The following is a 22,984-nucleotide window of genomic DNA, read 5'->3' on the forward strand; positions in this document are numbered from 1 at the left end:
AATTTGGGGAATATTCCATGGTAAATTAATTACATCAGACTCATAAGCAGAGCTGCAAAGTGTTTTATTCCTTGAGCTGTGTGACTTCTAAAGTACTTTTAACTTTGACATTTCCATTACTTTACCTAACTGACCTTTAGTATGATTGTTTTCTAATGGAGAACTCTTGTCACAAAACATTAAAATTAAGTCTTGTTCAGTGGCAGCTGCAAAAGATGATTTGCCCTTTTGTGAAATTCTACACAATTTATACACAGCCTCGCTGACCTTTTTGTAGCATAACCAATATGTGACTTCTCTGACATTTAAAAATCAAGGTAGCAACAATAACAGACTTTCTAAACCATACTTCCTAATGAAACTTTTATCGTGTAATATGTTAAACAAAAATTAGGTCGGGAATTACAAATATGTATGAATATTAGAGTAACTCCATTGCAATGCCCAAGTAAGCAGCTTAATCCTTTTCTCTTTGGCAGCCACACCTACAAAAACGTTTTAAATTTGAAAAACAACTATCAGATGAGGTCTATAAAAAGAAAGTTCAGACACTGGTTCCTCTCCAAATGCAGGGCACATACGTCTGGTTGGGAGGAGGAAGAGAAGTAGCTTTGCACATCACTGAAAATTGAGGAGGTTCAAGTAAGTGGTTCATTTGAGAAAAAGGATGTCCAGAAAGAATTTTGGAAGTACTCTGGCTTCCAGAAACACTCAGTTCTCTAGATGTACAACAACTGGGCCGTTCACAGCACTTACAAGTGAAAAAAACAAACCCTACAATAGGTTGGCTTACATTATTTGCTTTTCTTTCACTGGCAATAGATATATTAAATCTTTGCTGATTTGTTTTGTCTGTTACCCTAGAGGCTGACCTGCTCTCAAACTCACCCTTCATTTATTTTCTGAGAGTATTACATATCCTTGTGTATTCTATGAGTGTGTGTAACCTTCTGTCCATTCTCAAATAGTAACATAAAGAACAGGCCTAAAAAAAAACAAAACCCAAACTGACTCTTGATCAACTCATTATTATCTTGTGAGGATACAGAGCAAAAGCCATACAGACAGACACTGCATCTAATTTACTTTGAGAGATTTATTGCAATTGATTTTCATAATTTCATATGAGTATTTTTTGTAAGAATGTTCCTTTTCTCATCTGCTTCTCTACATAACACTCATGTAAATTAACAACTGGCTGCTTGCCTCCTGATTTAGAAATTTACTTCAGAATATTCAGTTTTGCTGACATAAGTTAAAACAGCAGAATTTTTATTGCATAATTTATTAAAATGTAGAAACATGATACAATTTAATGTGACACCAGAATACTAACTCAATGTATCACATTTTCATTAAAAATGTGCGGAGTTTCCAATACAAAAGAGTCCTGATCTGTTAAAATACTGTCTTTCAAATAAACAGCTAAGGATAAAAAAAAAATAAAATATTGTGGCACTTTAGGAAATGAGATTTTTAAATTTTTTTTTTTAATTGGATATTACAATGGTCAAATCAAATGCTCAAATCAATGCACAGTCTCCAATACAAAAAGTCCTGATCTCTTCAAATATTATCTTTTAAATAAAGAGGTAAGGATAAAAAAAAAATTTGTAGCACTTCAGGAAATGAGATGTTCTTTTTTTTCTTTATTGCGTATTACAACACTCAGGTCAATACAGGTTCATCAGCAGCAGGGGAAATACTTTCAATCGTATCATATCTGCAGGGCAAATCATCTCAAACTTTCCAAAGCAGCTCATGTTATGGTGTCAGTCGTTTGGGATCCCGTGGAAACATGGAGGTCTGACGAACATTATGCAGCCCTAGGTACAGCATGGTTACTCTTTCCAGCCCTACAACAAATGAAAAACCCCCATCAGCATAGTCATTTGTTTGTTTGAAACTCTTAAAAAGCTAAAGGTATTTGGACCAGATGAGGTCCCTTCCTATCTGGTACTCTATACCTACAGTCAGCCCCACACAGTAGTGTGACCAAATACTGGCATGTATGCATCAGCACCTTCAACTACAGAAAGCAGAACCAAAGCCAGGCGTTTTACATACCATGATGTAGACCTCGTTTGGAAAATGTATCAATAAGCAATGGCTCTAGAGACTCAACCCTGCTCTGAATCACTTCGGACTTTTAAGAAAGATGGTATGGAACACTGAAATGGGAGGTGGGTAACTGGGAGAACCATATGTTGAATACAGTAAACAGCAGCATAGCCCAAACAAGTCTTAACAGCTTCAGACTAAGAGACATCAACTGCCATAAGCAACAACAGGAAAAACCTACAGTTGGGGAAGCTTATTCCAAACTCTCTACAGTAAAAAAATGTAGATTCAGCAATATGTATCTGTGTAACTCTCTGGTGATATCTTTTATAATAATAAATATTTCACTAGTGATTGTCTTCTTCTTTCCTGAAATCTTAGAGGTTATTGTGTGTGTACTGTGGAACATGGAAAAACTTCCTAATCTGTGGGGTTACATACGCATCCCAGCCATGATCCCCATATGCATACTGGTTTTCACACACTGCCCTCCTGTATTAAGGTTTCCATTTGAAACAGCTAGAAACCAGCCTTAATTCTCTCAGCATCTCCTGTTTGGCTGATACTTGGATTGACCTCTGGGATACGCCATGTGGAGCATTTACTGTGCAGAAGAGATGTTGCTTCAGCCTCCTTGATGTTAGTTCTGACTGGCCTAAATGCTTTTGGATCATCTGCAAATGCTGCATCTCTTCTGGCTCCCAAGTACTCCATAATCATAGATACAGGTAGATGTCGATCACCTTGTAGGTATTTCAAAACAGTTGTCTCAATAGCGTATTGTAGATGTAATGCACTTACTGAAGGCAAACTTAGTTGTTCTGAGAACATGCTGAGAATGTACTAAATATACTTTACAAAAATAAGGCAAATGCAGAAAGACTGAATCAAATAAATAATTGTGTTTATTGATAAGGACCTACAAAGTGTCCTATTTCCACATGCATGAACAGTTTCGTCCTGCTAATGGAAGCAATGTACGTAACTGTAAATTGTTATAATTAAGATACCTAAACACTATCTTTTCTAATTTTAATATGCAAAATACAGCCAAGACACAAAGCCTCAGTACCTTTGCTAAAACCATTAGCATGAGCCAAACTGATCATTGATATTCAGTCAAATCGCTGAAGATGACAAGCAACCACTTATTTCTCCTCACTATATAACAGCTTCATCAAATGCACTAAGAGACCAGTGGCTTCTTGTATGAGTAGGCAATGACAAATCCATACATAATGTGGTATTTTCTTGCTTCCTTAAATTCTCCTCAGTGGTCAAATTCGAAAGTGATGTGCCTGGCTAACAAATGGACACTTTTTCTTGTGATCACCTAAACTTGCCAGACCGTGCCATTATGAGTTTAAATTCTCCATCATAAACAGCCCCATGCATTTGCCTAATAAGGCTACTATTCTCATTTTTATAAAAAATAAATAATAAATAATAAAATAAATAATAAATTGAAAATAAATAAAAAAAAATAATAAAAAATAAAATACATACACTTACCTATTCCACCACCTGCATGTGGAGGTGCACCAAAACGAAAGGAATCAATATAAGCCTTTATTTTCTCCAAATCTAGAGAGGAAAAAGACATGTTTCTCACCTGCTTAATGAACACCAAGCCAAACATACAAGTGACTAGAGAACTGCAAACACAACAAAAAATTTACCAGTTAACGTACAAACTAACAGTGTGGTTTTACTCATCAAACATGTAAATTATCCAGGACTATTTAGAAATTATGACAGTTTTGATTTTATAATGCTGTTAATAACTTAGGGAAGAAATTCTAGAACTGAGTAACAGCTAGGCCCAACTGTTCATGTGACTTACAGAAAATGGTGATTTCTTGAATAAACTGCAGTAAGAAAGTAAAGATTTAGCAACTATTTTTCCACCTTGATACAAGGGGAGCTACTCATTTTTTGCCATTCACTGAAAGCATAATTTTAACCTACATTTTACTCTTGTGATCACCAGATTTACTCTTACCCTTCTACTATTAGCTGGCCTTGTCCCTGCTGAGATTTTTTTTTTTTTTTTAAATTTCACCGAGGGACACTTGCTTATTTGCTCTCAGTTCAGTAGAGAGAGGCATGACCAAAGGAGACTTGTCTACCCTCATTCTGTTGAACATATTTCCTGTATTACATTCTCTATAAAGTCCTTGGAAACAATTCCTTTTCATCGAAGTGTTGGTGGGAAACTAACCATTTTCTTAATAGCCTCACTCTAGATTAAAATGGTCAAACAGAACTAGATGCATTAACATTAAGAATGAAACAGCATGATGATTTTAGCACTACCAACATGTAACAAATTCTGCCCCAAATTCTTCCTTTAAAGGAAACAAATCCAACCATGATTTATACTCTTTTAAATTCAGCTTCATGTTGTTTACCAATGCCGTGATGCTGGGCTCTTTCTGTCAGCAGCTGAGGATCGTGAATTCTCTGCGCTCCAGACAAGATCTCTTCCCCTCTCATGAACATATCATAAGAGTTAGAGTTTTTCTGGAAAAACAAAGATGAGTTTATTTCCCACCTACAGTTGCTCCATCCTTACGTGGCAAATGTGCACCTCTCAACAACTTCACTTATCTGAAGTATCCAAAGTTGTGCAGTAAGACTGCAATGTATCTGGAGTCTGGTCAGGAATTACATCCCTTTTGCTCCTCTTGTTAAACTAGAGTTGATTTTAAAAACTGAAGTTCATGCACATGCCCTCTGAAAAAATACTACATTTGCATGTAGTTATCCCAGCAGAAGATGCTCTAAAGATATTTACGCTGGATTTAGGAATGAACTGGGGAGTTTCTAACAATTTTAAAAACCTATATTTTCTGTTAAAGTGTCTATTACCCTAGAAGAATGTTTTTGCCTCTTTTCAGTGATGGCAGCAGTGTTCTGGTCATGGAGATCTCTCCATAGAGTTCTCCTAGCTTTAGCTAGATTTGTTTCTTTCCAGTATGTTTTCACCAGTGAAGTGTAACTATAAATATTTTACACGTCATGTAACACTGATCATATCTTGTTATCAGAATTTTAATTATAACAGTGGATCACAGAAATACACTTTATTTAATTTCATCAAGTTATCCCCACACAGAATAATTTAAACTGAAAAAAAAATCCACTAACAACAACAACAAATAATTTTACTTACAGGATTTACTGGGTCTGGCATTGTATAAAAAGGCCTCACAGCAAGAGGATATTTGTCAAGAATATAGAAGTCTGTGTCATACTGAAAGAAGGTAATTTAAACAGTTAGTACAAGAGAAAATTATGTAAAGAACAAATTAAAAGAGGAAGACATAACCAGTGTTGTGAATCTTTGAAAGAGAAGCAAAAAGATCTTCCAATATCTTTCCACGAATTTAACACTATTATCTTAAAAAGGTAATACTTATCAATAGAAGTCATGTATTATTTTTCAGATTTCCAATATACTTGTGTAAATTTACAAATGTTTAGCAGTAAAATGTTTTTCTGTAGTAACAGGTACTTATCCATCTCCTATAAATTTAGTTAGAATCTGGTTTGCTTGGTTGGTTGGTTTTAATTATGTTGAGATCTGGGTTTGGAACGTACTATCCTGTTTGGTGTACTCAGTATAACAGATGATAGAAACAAATATAAAAGACTGAAAATAGTTTGAAACAGCTTATTATGTTAAAGACAAAACTGTCTGTAGATTAAATAAGCAGCAACAAAATGGGAATGAGTCAACAATTAAAAAATGTTTATGCTAATCACAAACTTTTCACAACTTCTACATGTTTTGAGATACTGTATTCTTGATAAGTGTGTAAAGAGCTGTTCTACATGACGTAGAAATTTATCCCAACCCAATGACTCCATGACGTCAGGTTTCACATTCAATCACAACTTTATTTAATCTAAAGTAATTGTTACCTTTTCCTTTACCAGGCGTCCCAGGAGCTTTTCATTAGGTGTGCTGAAAAAGATTTATCACCATTAAAATTAAGTGATTTAAACTTGTGCTGATTATATGCTCCACAAAGCTAAAAAGATTTCAAGGTACAGATTTTATGCACCCTACCCTTTAGAAACTCTAGTACTTGTTTCTGAATGCTTTGGATTGTGCAGACAATTTCAGAAATAAAGGATATTTATTTTTGTTCCTAAATATTTTGTATTAGTCCTAGAAAACCCTTAAATTAACTGATACCTAAAGATATTCTTGCTCTTAATATGACTGCTTCCTAATCACCAATATTCTGATTACTGAATAATTGTGTACTCTGTTTCCTATTGGCATATACCTTGTGCAGCCATTTCTTCTTAGGCACAATTAATTGAGAAATACCATAAGCAGTTGCTGAAGAAATTATTTTGCTCTATCAAATTCTTATGATTGAAACTTCTTCAACATGCAGATCATTTAACTGTAAAATTGTACATTATCCTAATGATACTGGATATATTACACAGAAGAACAGAAACCTTTTAATCTATTAAGTTCTTTTTAAAAATTTGTATATAATCAGTTAGTTAAACCCATCTTCTGCTAAACCAATGGGAATGCAATCATACGTGCTTAATCTTTTTCCTAAGAGGTGGAAAGAAGTGGGAATGTGTCACTGATAAGAAAGACCTTAAGCCTGAAGAATCATTTTGTTTAATTCTATTCAAAGACGTGACAATTCACACGAAGGACCACAACTGTTAGAAAAACAAGTGCTTCTTATCCTTAGAAGGTCAAGTTACTCTCACTTTATGTTTTAAGTTACTTTATTTTGGGTTTCAGAGTTTGTACATACAGTCTACGTTAAAATGAAGGACTATTTTCATATCCTTTTCATTTATTTGTCAAGAGAGTTGGGTACAAGTACTGTTTATTCCTCTATAAGCTTGTGGTTCCTTCTTGAGGGCTGTCAGTTGAACAGTACAAAATTGACACTTTCACAAGACTGACACATTTGTGTACTGCCAAAGTACCTCAGATCTTCTTCATCACCCATCTCAATACCAGCCTCCCTAAGCATGGCCACAGCTTCACGGTATTCCAGCCTCAGAGTTGGCTCCAAAAACTTAAATGGCTCACAAGGGAACTGTTTGTTCACTGTCTGAATTTCAGTTTGGAATCTATATAGAAGGAAACAAGAACAGAAGCAAAATACAAAACAGTCAAGAAACGTACTCTCCTTGCATCCAATAGTGATTTTGCAATGGCAATACAATTTTGCCACAAGAGGTCCCTCTTGCAACATAAAAAACTGTTTTAAAGTCACTTCTGGAGAAACTGTACATTTCTAATGAAATGTTTCATGTAAATTAATGCATCTATTGCAATCATATACACGTTAATATTTTACCACTACTTCCGTTTTATACCATTTGTAAGAAATAACTGACTAGGTCAAATTTTCCCAGTAAAGTCCTCTTTTAAGTAATATCCTATTTTAAATATAAAAAAAAAGAGAATTCCTTCTACACAGATGAAAAGATATGCACTTCTGCTTGCAAGATAGGCTAATTTGTAAGCAAATGAAAACCACCTCCTAAACTTCTGACCTGACTTTTCAATGAGTTAGACTGTGAATAATGGAAAATAATCTTTGCTGCTTTCATGGAAGAGATGCAAGCTGTTATAATAAATTTAAATCAGAAAAACTTTCTTAGACAGCAAATATTAATTAAGAATCTAACAATCAGTTTACCTGTAGTGGCACAAAAAGAAGGATCTTTTAAATTAACGATGGGTCAATTCTGTTAGGAAGTCCATCAACAGTGAACAAGTTTTCTTAGTGCATGTTAGCATATTCTAGGAGATGCAACTTGGGCTAAAAATAGTTTACTGCCCTATGGTTTGAGTGAACTTTAAATAAGGCACAAACAATTAGTTAAGAGTAAAGAAAAATGTTTTGAAGTTCTGTTGTAAATCAGGTTACCACTGATTATGTGACAAGCTTAGAATAAAACTCACCCATTTCATACCACAATGCAAGAGATCACAAAGTTGCTCATGAAATTGAAATACTTTCATTACCTTTCCTGAAGTCCCTTGAATATCTGCACCAAGGCATCTGCAATCTCATCTACCACTTCATGATAGTGATAGTTAAAAGCCATTTCAATATCCAGACCAACAAACTCAGTCAGGTGTCTGTGTGTATTGGAGTCCTCAGCTCTAAATACTGTAAAATTAAACAATGGAAATTCTAATTGACCTGAAATTATCATTCCATTTTGAAAAAATAACATTGACAATCAATTACATCAGCATTTGGATTAGACAGGCAATGCTGTCTCTAGACATGACAATTCTCACTGAAAATCAACAAGAAAACTAGCTGCCTCGGAGCACCATTTGTAACAACATTATTGTAGCTGTGGTGCTCAAAGGATACAGGACAGACAAGACTGGTAGACAGGCAGTATCTCTTGTTAGACAAACAGACAGAAGTGGTAAAAACAGACAAGCTTTCAGGTACAGAAGGACTTTCAGACTTGAAAACTGTCTTTTTCAGAGGAAATGGAGTTGTACACGTGTTCTGGTTTTGTTTTGGTTTTCCCAGACGTATGAGTCTAATATAAACATGTCTTCCTATAAACCATGACTCATTTGTTAGCAATTAGCAAGAAATTTAAGATCTTCCAAATTACTTTTTTTTTTTTTTTAAATTGCATAAACTGTTATTATTGATTTGTTTTCCAGAATTTCCTGCTTACATATCTCTGAAGTGGTCTTTGAGGTCTTAGGAAAAATAAATAAATAATTTTAAAGGCTGTATTACCACCTAAAAATGCCAAGTCCTACCAGCTTTCGAGAAAGAGAGAACCTATTATTGATTTTCTAATTATTTACTGACAGTCCAGATAAAGAATATGTTTTCTAAATAAAGTTGTTTGGAACATATACAATAGCAAGGGATAAGTATATGTCAATATGCAACCTAAAGCACATAAAACCTAGCTTGCTTTTTTTAACTGCTTACTACTGGGCAACTAAAGCCAACTAGGCTACTACTGGGCATGACTAATAGCAAACTATGGCTTCAATAATCACAGTGTTGTTCCATGTTTTACTATTATCAGTTTCCAATGCAACTCTATAGTCTTTATCCTCACAGAACAGCAGGCATCGGATAAGAGTTCTCTACCTTTACTCCAGTATTTTAGTTTTGTTTCAGCAACTTCTCTATCAACTTTGCTTTTATTAGGTGCCCCAGCTGAGTTTATGTTTACAAGTGAAACTGTATCAAGTGAAACCATTCAAAGCTTTCAGCATGTGTGTTATCTTATTTGTACCACAGCTGCTAAAAGCCATCACTGCACACTTCACACTTCAGATAAACCAATGCTTTTCTTACCTGGCCCAACGCAAAAAACCTTTTCAAAGTCAGCACATATACACATCTGCTTGTACAGCTGTGGGGACTGAGCCAGGTAGGCACTGCTTTTGAAGTACGATACAGTAAACACATTGGCTCCTCCTTCACTGGCAGCTGAAAAGCAAATGCTTGCAGTAATTATTAAAATAAAAATGTACAAAATGTATCTGAGGTAGACTGATTGACTATTGGTCTTACATTTAGAGATCAGAAGGAGATTTTTCCCCAAAGTGTAGTAGAGGAAAAAGATATATGTGCACTCATTAATTCTAAGAAAGTTTTGCAGCTCAGGACTGTCACACATTGTCTTGCAAAACTGTAAATTTAGATTAAAATGTAGTAAAACGTAAATGTAGTTTAAAATATTACTATTCCCAGCTGTCCTTCATCTTAGAATGAGAACAGCAGAGAATGCATGCTTGTACAATACATCTACTTGCAGCCCAACATTTCTGTGGAAACCAGTGATGTAGACTTCCAGGGGTTAGCTGCAAATGCCGAGATGAAAGTGCATATCCTGTTTTACCAGGACCATCCTCTCTAGCTGAAGGCATAAATATCTCTCAGACCCAGAACTAGATTTACCAGAGGACACCTGCCAAAGGTATAAAGCTTTTTCTCAGTATGAGGCAGTTTTCCTAGAAGGTTACCTTTAGAGAACAGGAACCAAGAATACACACATTTGAATCCCTTACTGCAAACTGCCTACCCAAACTATCAGCTGAGTCACTTTATGTTTCCATTTCCCAGTGTGCAATACAAGAGTTATACTTGCCTAACTTGCTACCAATATCTTTGCAAGTTCTAATGTTAAGGTAACTCTAAGTAAAGTAGTAATTATTATTACTAACCATTCAATCGAGATTAATGCTGCTTCTGTCATTACCACTACTCCCACTGAAATGGTTTCAGTGAATATTTACAGCTATATTTGAATAGAAGTGACTTTTAAAATATTGAATCTTAGAACAAATGTTTCTATGATATTTAAATTGGAAGTTTAGTAAGGATTGCACCAACTTAACTTAGTTATTTTTACAAAACATGACCTCATACAAACAATAGGATGCTTGCCTGCCTGCTTTCAATGGTACACTGCACAGTAAGAATAGCACACTTCCTCAAAGATCCTATGTAAATAAACTACTTGGGAGTCTTTAGTATTTCATGCTGTTTCAACTGTCTGCAGGAAAAAAGTTATCTTATAGTTCAATGATACTTTCCAGATTGAAAGAATACTTGCTTACATATATTTTGTTAAAAAGCCCTTTTTTTTACCTCAATTAAGAGCTGTCTTCAAAAAGATAGATGAAGTATAAAATTCAGTAACCAAAATGTATGCATAGAATGAATGCACATACAAAACCACAAATATTCTCCCCTACATTTTCCATGCATGTCTTAGCAACATCAACAAAACCTCAAAGAAGACCAATAAGATGGGAAAAAGAATCCATCAGTAAATCAAGTAATTTAACTTTTTAAAACAATACAGCAGATCACCTAGAAACAGAATCTACATTTCTAGAACTAGAAGCAGAATCTACATTTCTAGAACTAGAAACAGAAGCAGAATCTACATTTCCAGACTTTAAGTCGGGCTGAAGCTGTTATGCCACACTTTCAGAAAAATAATCCACCACCTTCTATTTAGCCATATACTCATTGCTAAAGAAGTGACATATTGTATAGTATCATCTTTTATACCATGATATGTTTGTTGTAACTTCTTCATGATGGAAGCTACTTTTTATCTAAATTAGAGTGGAGCGTTTTTTTTTTTTTTATACTGGGTATGGAACTGGCAGCGTTCAACATTGAGATCACCGATTTGAAGAACAATGCATATGATCAGGCATCTGTATTTAATCAAATTAAAACTTTAAATGCACTGCAAGGTATATAAATCAGGTATATATATTTGTCTTGTCATTCCTTTAACATCTGAAGTCAGCAGAAATGTAAACAACAACTTTGATACCTATTAGGAGAAGCTATGTTGCATCTAAATTAGAAATAGAACTTTACGGTTTTTACATAAAAACTTACTAAATTTTTGACAGGTACGCTAAGCAACTCTAAAAGAAGATGACCTGTAGCTGCTGGATCACATATACATTACCTGAAATGATTTTGGGAGTCTGAATTTCCACAAATCCCTTGCGAATAAGAGTTTCTCGGAAAAGCTGACAAATTCCAGACTGAACGCAGAAGATTGCCTGACTGGTAGAGGTCTATAAGAAGAAGATAAAGTAATGAATCCTAAGTTAGTTTTTCCTGACAATTTTTCTGGAGAGCTAGAAAGAGGAGGAATCTCTTGTCTTAGGAACACTTGATTGTTGTATTTGCTAAACAGAGAGAAATGCAAATGGATAATTGTTCATTACACAAAAAGAAACAGTAAAGGAAACAAGAGAAACCCCTCATTTCAATTTATGGCATACTCAGTTATAAAGGAGACACTACGGACAGTTTTACATTTAACTAATCACTTATTATATGCTTCTGCAAATAAAGATTTTATAGTAAAAAATTGAACAAAACCACTAAACCTATTAAAAAGCTTTCAAGCACACTGAACTAGAGCAGCTGCAGTAATATACAGCATACGATAAAGGCAAAGCCATCAGTAACTTACATGAAGTAGAAACATTTGTGTCTATTAAAGCCTATCAAATACAACGTTTTGCATGTAAAAACACAGCCACATGTTAACCATGTACAACACTTCCACAAAACCATTCCAAATCCAAGGTCTAAACTCTCAGCATTTAAAGCAGTCCACAAAACACCTGATCATGTGAACTGCAGTTCTGTCTTTTCAGAATTTACTCCCAAAGTACATTTAGCTGGAAAAAAAAAAAAAAAAGGTAGATTTAGCTGAACTGATCATCATCTTTTTGTTTATGTATATGACAGTTAAGCTACTTATCTCATTAGTAAATACCCACACTAAATGTTCCTGTAATGTTCTTGGGCTTTAGCGTGAAGAAAAAAAAAAAGCCCTTAATGAATGCTGAAACCACTGCAATATGTCAACACTGAACCCGTATCTGATTTTGTGTTTGCAGCTTTTAAGACCTGACAGTTAGCAACCTAGCAGCATATATAAAACCTACTGAATTCTTGCAAACAACTATGAGCAGTTCTTTACGACAATCTGCGTCATAGCACTGTTTACTTCTCCTTTCTGAAAGATACCTGACTTTTCAGTTAGCGTAAGAAGAGCCTTGTGGGCTTTTTCACATGACTCCTACAAAACCACAAAACAAAAAACCCCCAACCAAAACAAATTATATAAGCATCCAAATTTAGACAGCCAGTCAGCAGATACGTTGAAATAAAGCTACATCTGTCGTCTCTGCAAGATAAAGATAGTGCTTCACTGGAAAAACAAAAGAGAAAACTGTAATAATGCTGCAGATCTGCAGTAATTTGGAGGTATTTGCACTTTTAGCTGACTGATAAAATATCTCAGGAGTATAAGTGGTTCAGACTAGTAAATAACAGCTACCAGCTCTCACTGTCTGATAGCACTAACCACAGCCACTACTCCTACTACTTTCAAAATGAAGGCAATGAGGTTTTGAGCAGCAGTTACAGAAGTACCCTCAAACTTTTTCACCTTTTCTACATGGTTCTCCCAGAATCAGACATATGCTAAGACTGCCTGAGTTCTGAGCATAATTTGCTAGTATTACATGGAAGCACTGGGATGATTCAAAGGGTTATTTGGGTATTTTAATTTTTTTTTTCTTAACCATCTCCTACTTAGAAGATGAAAGACATTTTCCAAGAGATGACAACTTGTTTGGGTTTACCAATACAGGTTTTGATAAATCAGATAAATTTCAAAAAATGCTAAGAGAGAGATGGTGTCACGTTTATTTAAAGCAGGATAGTAACATTTTCTTCTCTCCCCTTTTGACAAACCAACACCAAGTTTCACGCCAGAGCAGGTAAGAATGCAGTCCTAAATCATACAGTCCTAGGGAAAAGAAAAAATGGTTGCTGTACCAAATCTGAAAGCAATTACTTGGTCTGACCTGAAACTGTGCACAGTCAGTCAGCCAGTCAATAACGAACACAGTTCTCCACTAACAGTAGTTTGTCAGACAGTTAATTCCTCCTGACTTAGTGAGAATGCAGAGCAAAGACTGTCTTCCTAATTCCATCTATAATGATATATTATGCTTAAAAAATAGTATTTATGAAAGCAGACAAATTCACAGATCTGGACGCTGAAGCTTTCATCTAACTATAAGTAAAGAACAAGCAGCAATTCTTCATACCTCAAACTAGACCTGACAAGACCACTCTGCTTCTTACCCAAGGTAGCTGAGTTTCAGTGTCTGTTCCTTCAGAGACTGACAAGGGCAACTTGAGAATTTGTGATGCTGGTGAAGGGCCTGGAGAACAAGTCTTATAAGGAACAGCTAAGAGAATTGTTCAGTCTGGAGAAAAAGAAGGCTCAGGGGGGACCTTATCACACTCTACAACTACAGAAAGGAAGCTGTAGTGAGGTGGATGTCAATCTCTTCTCCCACATAACAAGTGACAGGACAAGAGGTAATGGCCTCAAGCTGTACCAGGGGATTTTTAGATTGGATAGTAGGAAGAATTTATTCACAGAGAAGGTGATCACATATTGGAACAGGCTGCCCAGGGTAGTAGTAGAATCACCATTCCTGGAAGCGTTCAAAAAATGTGTAGATGAGGCCCTAAGTGATACGGTTTAGTGGTGGGCTTGGCAGTCCTGGTTGGACTTGATTATCTTAAAGGTCTTTTCCAGCCTAGTTGATTCTATGATTCTACTGCAGTCTCCTGATAAGAAACACACCAATAAGACATTTGAAACAAGCTCCTGAAGAACTGTAACTCAGTGTGCACTGGAGCCAAATGCATGACCTCAGAAGTTTCACGTGCCATTACAACTCGCCAAAGATGGCTCTGTATCTACACATGAAGCAAAATTTTAATTAGATCATTTGCGCTGGTAGAATGTTTTGGAAAAAGAGAGTGAATTTATCTGAAGAAAATAATTCAAGCTGTTACCTTGTCTATCCAGCATCTCTTTAAATGAGATGCTGGTATGCGTGTTAACAAAGTTTTGTACCATGGTAGGTAACACCATTACCATGTCAGCTACCACACTTGGGTACAACTCAGCAAACTGTGTTGTAAGACAGAGACAGTTGTCAAAATGAATCAATTTTTACCTTTGCCTTAAAAAGATTTTGCCATGACATTCTTTTCCTGTAGTGTTTACTCCAATATGAACTCTTCCACACACATATTGACAAACCATCTCATCTGAGACTATGGCAAGTACAGTAAACATTCCTTCAAGAGTTAAGCAGAAACAGAAATAAACTTATGTCACGTAACTGAAGATGATTTTACAGGAAAACTCACTATTTTTAATAATCGCCATTGTTGCGATTATTAAAAATTGTGTAATTAACAAAGCTTAAATAGGAGTTTTGGTTATAATCTCACTCCAGTTTCACCGGTGTGTTTGTTATTTAAATATCACACAGGAAAATATTGATAATAGTATAACAGAGTGTATTTTAACACTAAAATCAAGATTATAAAAACAACTACCGCATTTCATTTGGCACAAGCTGCAGTGTTAGAATAATAGCCATGTAAGCTGCCAGAGACCAACAAATGTGCTCAACAGAATTGAGGACAGTTAACACCTTATGTGATCCTATCTCAAAGAGATGAGACTGAGGCACATACGTGCAAAGTTGTGAACTTTTCTTTTTACTCTCATGTTAGCTGTAGACTGTTCCACTCTCACCTCAGTTTTGCTTTTCTGTGTGCCTGCTGTTAACTAGCTATCTTCTACCATGAATAATCACTAAATACATTAAGTAGGCTAAATAAAAAGGGAAAATAATATAAGCTATATTCTTTTAAGTAATACACATTGTTTTAAATAATGTAAATATTTTTGCAATTCCTCTACTATGTATGAGAAAAGAAGGTTTTGCTAGGAAACAGGTTTCTGTTAAGCAACATTTTTTTTAACCCCAAAGTGACTGAAGTAAACCTTTATTCAAATTTCAATATTACTTATAGTATAAGAAGAAGATATGAACATGAAGTTTGTTGTCTAAATGACTGGGACTGTGTTATGTCTCCACTACCAAATCACTACCCACAATAAAATAAACTGTACATCTGCTTGTTCATTACAGCTTGAATTCAGTCAGGAAAAACACAGCTTTTGCAATTAGTAAGCTGAATTCAACACAATGAAATCAAGCTTTAAGTAATCAAGTATTTTGGGGAAAAAAAAAAAGGCAAAATTGCATTAAGATCAGTGTACAGCTGGATTATCATGTAACAACTAGAGATAGAGTTTAACGTTTATACTTTATGCAGTTTAAATAGGATAATGTTGACCTATAAACACCATGCTTTGGTCTCAATGAGCTGTGCATTAGCAGGCGCAATTACAGAATCAGGACTGCATAATGTGCATAATTCAAATCAAATCTGGACTGATACTGTTAAGATAAAAACCCTACTGGACATAAAAAGTAAGATAGAGTAAGGAAATCAGTCAGGTCCGTTGTTAAAACTGGATGAACCTGAATTGATTTTTATTTCAGATGAAGACAAACTAAGAAGCAAAGCCCAAAAATCAGTGTTTCACTTTTCATCTTTTCTTGTTTTTTACCTACCACAGATCTTCATGAAACGAATACTTCAGTTAAGAACAGCAGAATCATAGAAGGAAATATCTAAAAACACAATCAGTGTTCCAATTTGCTTTTTTTAATTGTTCCAGTAAAGGAATGGTAAATCAAACAGCTCTTGAATCAACCAGTTTGACTTTTATTAAGCTATCACAAAAAACAGATGCTTAGGTCAACAGTGGCTTCCTCATGGGTCACTTGTGGTTATTTGAAAGAAAATCTGGTCTATACAACGACTCTTTCTTCTTACCAGCTCTCCTGTCTCTACACCCCTGATTTTTTTACTCCACAAGTTTGTGATCTGTATTTTATGAGTTACCCCATCAGGAACAAATTCATTCCTTCTCAGTCATCATTCTTTGGAAAGGATTTTTAAACCCTTCCACCTTAAATAATCACCGTTTTTCCTCACCATCAGAATAACAACTACAGCAATAGCTTGGGATCTTGGCATTTAAGTACTTCCCATCCTTAACCTCAAAGAAAATTATCAGGCACCTCTGGGAGATCTTTGTCAGCAACAAAATGCAAGATTGTTAAAAATACAGGGCACAACTTGGTCTATTTTCACATGTACACAACCATGAAAGTCTTGCAATCTTTGCAGAATACTCTGCATATTAAATATACATTAATGCAATTTCCTTATTATTAATTGCACTCCTTTTGCATCATAATTGCACTCTCCTTTTTATACATCATAGCTGGATGGAGTAATGCTGTTTTTTGAAATCCAGTCCCTTTCAGTGATGCAATAACTGAGTTTCACAGCTCCACTTTATCATGATTTAGCCCTATCTAATGAACTCATTGTAACTACTTAAAATAGTTAAACTACTTAACTACTTTAAATACTGTGCTTAAATGGACAATAATTTCAGTTCCATTTAAAGACCTTTTTTTAGTCTAAGTCTAGCCAAGATCTATGCATTTATAGTTTGTTAAATTTTTCTAAAAAAAAAACCCCAAAACAAACATACAAAAAAGTATCTCTATTTTTGATGTTCGATGACCTCCTTCTTCCTTAAAAAACTGGGGCACTGAGGAAACCAGAACTAGATGGTACATGTACCTGTGGCTGGACTTCCTCCCGCACTTGCAGGAACAGATCATTTCAGTATCTATGTCAGAACCACTCTGTTAACATTTCTTCCCATCTGCCCATGATTAGGTTTTCCTGGAAGGAAGAGGTATGGGACAGCAGTGGCTACCAATGGTTTCAGATATCTCTGAGCTTTTAAAACAATGTGTCTTCTAATCCTCCTTAGATCATGCCTTAGGTCATGCAGTGCACTTGAAACATTAGTGGTTCTCTGAACTCCCGTTTCTGAAATACAGCTCCAGTCTATCCAACCAAATCACTGAAAATCAATTACTTCTTTTTTGTTGTTTCATTTTTTTGGTTTTTGTTTGGTTTGTTTGTTTGTTTGTTTCTGGTTTGTTGTTTTTTTTTTTTTTGGGGGGGGGGGTGGTGGTGTTCAGTTATTTTGAAAGACAAACTGCCTTTGTGTCCCTGCTCCTGTGATTCCACTGCATACAGTACTTAGGATGTGTACATATATATAAGCATATGCTCTCACTGGAATTTCCCCTTTCTTCATTAAATACTTTGTCTACTAATTCAGATCTCCCTTTTAAAAGCACAGGTCAAAGTAACACATTATTATTTAGAATCTTCTTTTGCACAAGCAAAGCTTCTGCAGAAAAAAAGCCAAAGCAAACATGAATAGGCATAAGCCTACTGATCCAAAATAATCTGCTTTTGGTCTGAAACAAATAATGAAATGTGAAACAAACATGCAGAAATGTTCCTCAGTCAGAGACAGAAACTTTTCCTGTACATAGGAGGAAGTTAAGATAGATACCTAAACCTAATCTAGGGAAAGCTGTGGCCAGATTACACCCAGCCACAGGTGCATGCAGAGGAGGAGACATAAAGCACTTAAATACTGAGATTTGACACTTCATCCTTCATTCAGTTTCATAAAAAGTTAACGTGAATTCCTGTTCTGCATGAAGTAGCTGTTTTGCACCACACTGCAGCAGCTGTTGGAGCTAAGGAGAAAAATAGCTTCTGCAGAAGGCAGAATTAAGGTTCAGACCTCAAAACAAGGTGCCAAATACTACTGAATAAATGGTGTACTGACACTGGTTGGGACATACAAGTTATAAAAGGTCATAGCAGCACCCACTTAGCTCACCAGCTGCACCCTCCAGGCAGAATACTGATTAACTAATCTTCTATTACTGTACCAGCAGAGATTTGTAAGAAGTACTGAGAGAGTCATGCTGGACTACTGACTGTGTAGAGGACAGAAGAATTTTAGCCCATCTATTTTGTTCCATCTCTTGTGTTTATTATGGCATTACAGTCTTACTTCTTTTTCCATTACTATACGCCTTCTTAGGTTTTACTGTGCAGGTGCCCTCATCTTAATTACAGCCACAGATACTTTCATGCCATTATTTTCAGCTAGTATTTTTTTAACAGTCATTCCCTTTGTAGTATTTCTCTGTTCTCTTTGGGGTTCATGGCTCTTTACAGTTTATTATATAGGTATACCATTCATTTAATGGATTTTCTTAAGTTTCTCTGGAGCGCTGTTGAGTATTTCTTCATCACCAGAAGTTCAACTAAAACTTTCATTTCTGAGCATCCTAGAGTTCTCCCTTCAATTTAGTACCCTGTCTTACCACTACCATAAGCTGCTGATCCTTTAAATGATTTTCACTTTCAACCATTAATATAGAATTCTTTTCATCAAAGGCTTAATTTAAGACACAGATGAAGAGACCAGTATGATGAGATACTGAGTACCCTGCAAAGTTATCACAAATTGAAGTTGCTCAGTATTATACGTAAGGTCAAGTGAAAAGCAATTAACTTTGGTCCAGGTAAAACAAATTGCACATGTAGTTTTAGTTGCTGAAATTTGGAGATCAGACTTTCAAATGCTTTAAGCATCTTAGTGTCAATTTTTCCAGATAAATAAATTCTCCAGTAAATAAATTACTTTTATTTCCCAGGTTCACAGACTGGAGTAATGAGAACTACTACTGATATACTGAGTTCATTAGCAGAACTTTGAATGCACTACTAGATACGCCATAAAAATGAGCGAAGTTCTTTATTCAATGAAAAGTTAATAAAAACTTTACTGTGGAGAGCCAATAGGGAAAAGACCAGAAAGCCTCATGTCAGCAAGAATGGTTTCTTACTTACATGCTTAGTATTAGCTGCAATTTAAAAAAAAAAAAAAAGTTATGTAAGTGATTTAGTGTACAGTTTTTTGCTACTGATCTGAAAGAGTAAATATTTGGGAGGTATGTGAATTCACACAACGTTGTGTCTCTATGACCTGAATGAAGAAAGGTGTTTCAGAAAAGAAAAAAGCAAAACATAAGGAAGAAACAAAGAGAATGAGATTGGTATCACAGCCTGGTACAATTTTACTTGTGAGACATGCGCTACAGCATCTCTATTAAACACTGAATTAAAACCTTCCATCTTATACTCCAAAACTGAGCTCTTACTACAGTTTTTAGGTATATCTGAGAAAAAAGCGTTTCTAAACTGTCCCTATTCAATCACCCTTAACTTTTGTAAATATAAAAGCCCAGACGTACACGGTCACATGCCAAATCCTAAATGTTCACCTTTAAACTACTGATATGTGTTCTTTGATTAATGTCACAAAAGGTGAACATTTAGGATTAAAAAAACCTGTGTTTTCACAAAGTCACTCACAAATACAAAAACATGTTGTTTATTTTTCCTCTGGCCAACAATACACTTCCATCAAATCCATGACTTTTACTGCTTCACAGATTAGAAATATGAAGAATAAACACTTGCAGGCAAGCATGCAACACAGCACATTTCTTACCCTCAGATCAATAACTCTGTTGTCTAGTCTTGTATCTTGGTTTACAGTAGCTCTTCCATCCTGAACAGTTGTGAAAAAATACATAATGAATACACACACCTCAAAAAAAACCAACCAACCCAAAAAAAAAAAAACAACCAAACCAAACCCAAACCAAAATCCCAAGCCCAAAAGCAAAATCAAGAACAATAAAACAAAATAAACGGAAAAATATCCTTTGGCTAAAAAACAAGGGCTACTTCTAAGTTCAGTAGAATTTCTAGATCATTCTAGAAACTGGCAGCAAAGCTTAAGGTCTAACTTCTTCCAGAGGTCACAGGCAGAACCCAGCTATGAGTTCTCTGTGTGTGGGGTCACAGAAGACACACACAGAAGACTACAAACCCTCTGGTTTTGACCTTCTGCAGTTCAGCAGGTATCAAGGCTATAGAGATTTCTAACCCAGTTCTGCGTAACAAAAAGTAATTAAAATGTAAGCCTTACAAAACCCCCAAATCCCTGCATTAAGGAAGTTGCCTGGATTTCATGATGTTGTTTAATTTCAAAGACAATAAAAGTATCTGAGGATACAAAGTTTCACCTCCTCTCCTTCCACTTCTGGCCGAACAGCATCATCCAGCTGTAAGGGCAGTCGGGGTTCAGCTAAACTGATCACATAGATCTGAAATTGAGACAGGAACAGAAATAGCATAAGAATCAGCTCAAAAGGTGTGATTTCCAGAAGAATATTTCTGGCACAGACTTGAAACAGTGTTTGCATAGGCTGTTAACTGTAACACAGTGATTTTATTCAAATACTTGAGACACATGGGTGCATTCTCATGACAATACTGGAAGTGCTTAGTTGCTTTCCTGTTGAAAGATTAAAAATATTTTTTTTTTCTTCTGGGAAGCACTGAGTTGAGCAAGTACACGCAGCCTGAGGGCAAGCCTATTGGCATGAATGCCAGGTCTGAAACTATTAGATCTCACAGCGAGGTTCTGATTCCAGCAAGATCATCTGAAAGATATCTGAAAGAGCCATTTCACACTGAAAGTTCATGAAATACCTAAAATACAATCAGAGAATGAAAACCACCTTGCCTTACAGTGTAGTCACAGTGCAGTGAATTTGATATTCTTTCAGAAAAATCAAGCATATGATAATCTGCACATATATTAAAACACGTTTCTTCAAAATCTGCAGATTTTCCCCAACACTGTTACCTAAAATTTCCCTTACTGCTGTAACTGTAATAGTCATTGTACATTGTCTTAAGGTGACTGTTTTCAGCTGTATTGTAGGCATAGAGTTTGGTTGAAAGCCTTTAGAAGGAAAGGATATTACATAAAGGTTTAAATACACTTTCTATTTAAACAAATTACGAAGTTGCACTTCCTCCAGCCCTACAACACAAGCTACAGGAATTTCAGATTTCAAGAGCTTCCACACTGTTAAGCCAGTGCTCTACTTTTGCTGAGATATGTATTCCATTGTATTGTACTAAGGGAAAGATTGTAACTATCTGATGAAGAAGAAACTTCTGACTTGCATTTAAAAATAATCAGACTTTTTATTACACTATCTGCTGCAGTTATGAATGAAAATCCAGAATTACAAGCATTCTCACCCAAATTGTTCCAGTGAGATACTTTATTTTACTTTGTACTGTAATTCAAATGGCAGATAAAAATAGAAAATTCTAAAAGTCAAATCTCTTAAACCCAGAAATGTTTCCTGTTTATATATGATACACCTGAATTTGTAGTTTAAAGCGGTTTTCTTTCTCTGGTATGGGACTGCAGACTGACAACCTAGACAGATAATTTCTCAAACAATTAACCAGTGCCCCACTTGCTCAAAAATTTACCCTTTGAACGTGAAGCTCAACATCTTGCTGAGTACAACCTCCAATTTTCTGATGTGCTTTCCTCACAACGCCTTCTACATCCACAATGCTCTCTTTGTTGATGCTGTCAATAAAGATAGGATAGGAGGCTTACTAAATTTCACTGCACATTGCACCAGACTCAGTACTAAGTTCATGTACTCTCTGGACTGCTGGAACAGCAAAACAGAATTAAGGATTTAAGAAAAGTTACTTATTATATATATAATAACTGAGTAATTAAGGACTTTGCTAAAATACTCCCAGCCATGATAAATTCAAACTAGGATAAAAAACTTGGGAGTGAAAGAATTATGATTAAGCTTAGTGCTCACTCAGTTTTTGCATGTATATACACAAACTGACGAGTTGCATAGTTCTTCTTTCTAGGTCACATACATTCTTCTATGTGTCAGCTGATGCAATTATCTGAAAGATGTCTTAGCCACCAGAACAACAAACTGAAAGGAAGTCTAAGCTTGTTTAAAATACAGGACTTGTTACTGAAAGATGTAAGATGCTTGTAAGTCATTTCTCTCATTTCAGGGGACGTCTTAATTGCTCTCTGCTAACAGTCACTAATAGTATATTAAAACACTATACTACTTGTTGAATGTCTTCCAAAAATATGGTATAAAGTTAGTGTGCTATAAGCAAACAATAACAAAAGTCTCAAGAGTCATAGGTGAGAAAATAACTTGGATAAGCAGATTTTATTTAGGCAACAAAGTCAAAAAAGACAAGGAGAAATGGCACTCAGTGCTTAGAAGTACACTCTATTGCAAATGATTATTAAAACCTCCTTAAAATGACCAAGGCAGCAATACAATGCTTTGGAGGCAAGAGAACGTGATGACAAGAAACGCACAGAGAATATATCACTGAATGTCTCCAGAGACGGAGACTACAACCTCCCTAGCCAGCCTCTTCCAGTGCTCTGCCACCCTCAACAAAAGTTCTTCCTCATGTTGAGGTGAAACTTCTTGTGTTTTGGTTTATGGCCATTGCTCCTCATCCTGTTGCTTGGCAACACTGTAGAGTCTGGCACCATCCTCCTGGCACTCGCCTTTGAGGTATTTACATGC

At 35.6% G+C, this 22,984-nt stretch overlaps 1 protein-coding gene across 1 annotated transcript in view; it reads right to left on the minus strand.

Moving 5' to 3' along the window:
* Window positions 1–1,207: 1,207 nt before the first annotated feature.
* DARS1 (aspartyl-tRNA synthetase 1) overlaps window positions 1,208–22,984 on the minus strand; it is a 40,222-nt gene continuing 18,445 nt past the window's right edge. The window contains exons 5-16 of the mRNA XM_080621255.1: window positions 21,882–21,984; window positions 20,612–20,692; window positions 20,032–20,091; window positions 11,554–11,665; window positions 9,411–9,545; window positions 8,087–8,234; window positions 7,036–7,182; window positions 5,989–6,031; window positions 5,237–5,317; window positions 4,473–4,584; window positions 3,574–3,645; window positions 1,208–1,856 (exon numbers count right to left, since the gene is read on the minus strand). Of these exons, the coding sequence (XP_080477381.1) occupies window positions 1,765–1,856; window positions 3,574–3,645; window positions 4,473–4,584; window positions 5,237–5,317; window positions 5,989–6,031; window positions 7,036–7,182; window positions 8,087–8,234; window positions 9,411–9,545; window positions 11,554–11,665; window positions 20,032–20,091; window positions 20,612–20,692; window positions 21,882–21,984 (1,186 nt within the window). The 3' untranslated portion in view covers window positions 1,208–1,764. The remainder of the gene's footprint in view (window positions 1,857–3,573; window positions 3,646–4,472; window positions 4,585–5,236; window positions 5,318–5,988; window positions 6,032–7,035; window positions 7,183–8,086; window positions 8,235–9,410; window positions 9,546–11,553; window positions 11,666–20,031; window positions 20,092–20,611; window positions 20,693–21,881; window positions 21,985–22,984) is intronic.

Source organism: Psittacula echo (genome assembly GCF_963264785.1).
Source record: "Psittacula echo genome assembly, chromosome: 6".
NCBI classification, from domain to species: Eukaryota; Metazoa; Chordata; class Aves; order Psittaciformes; family Psittacidae; genus Psittacula; species Psittacula echo.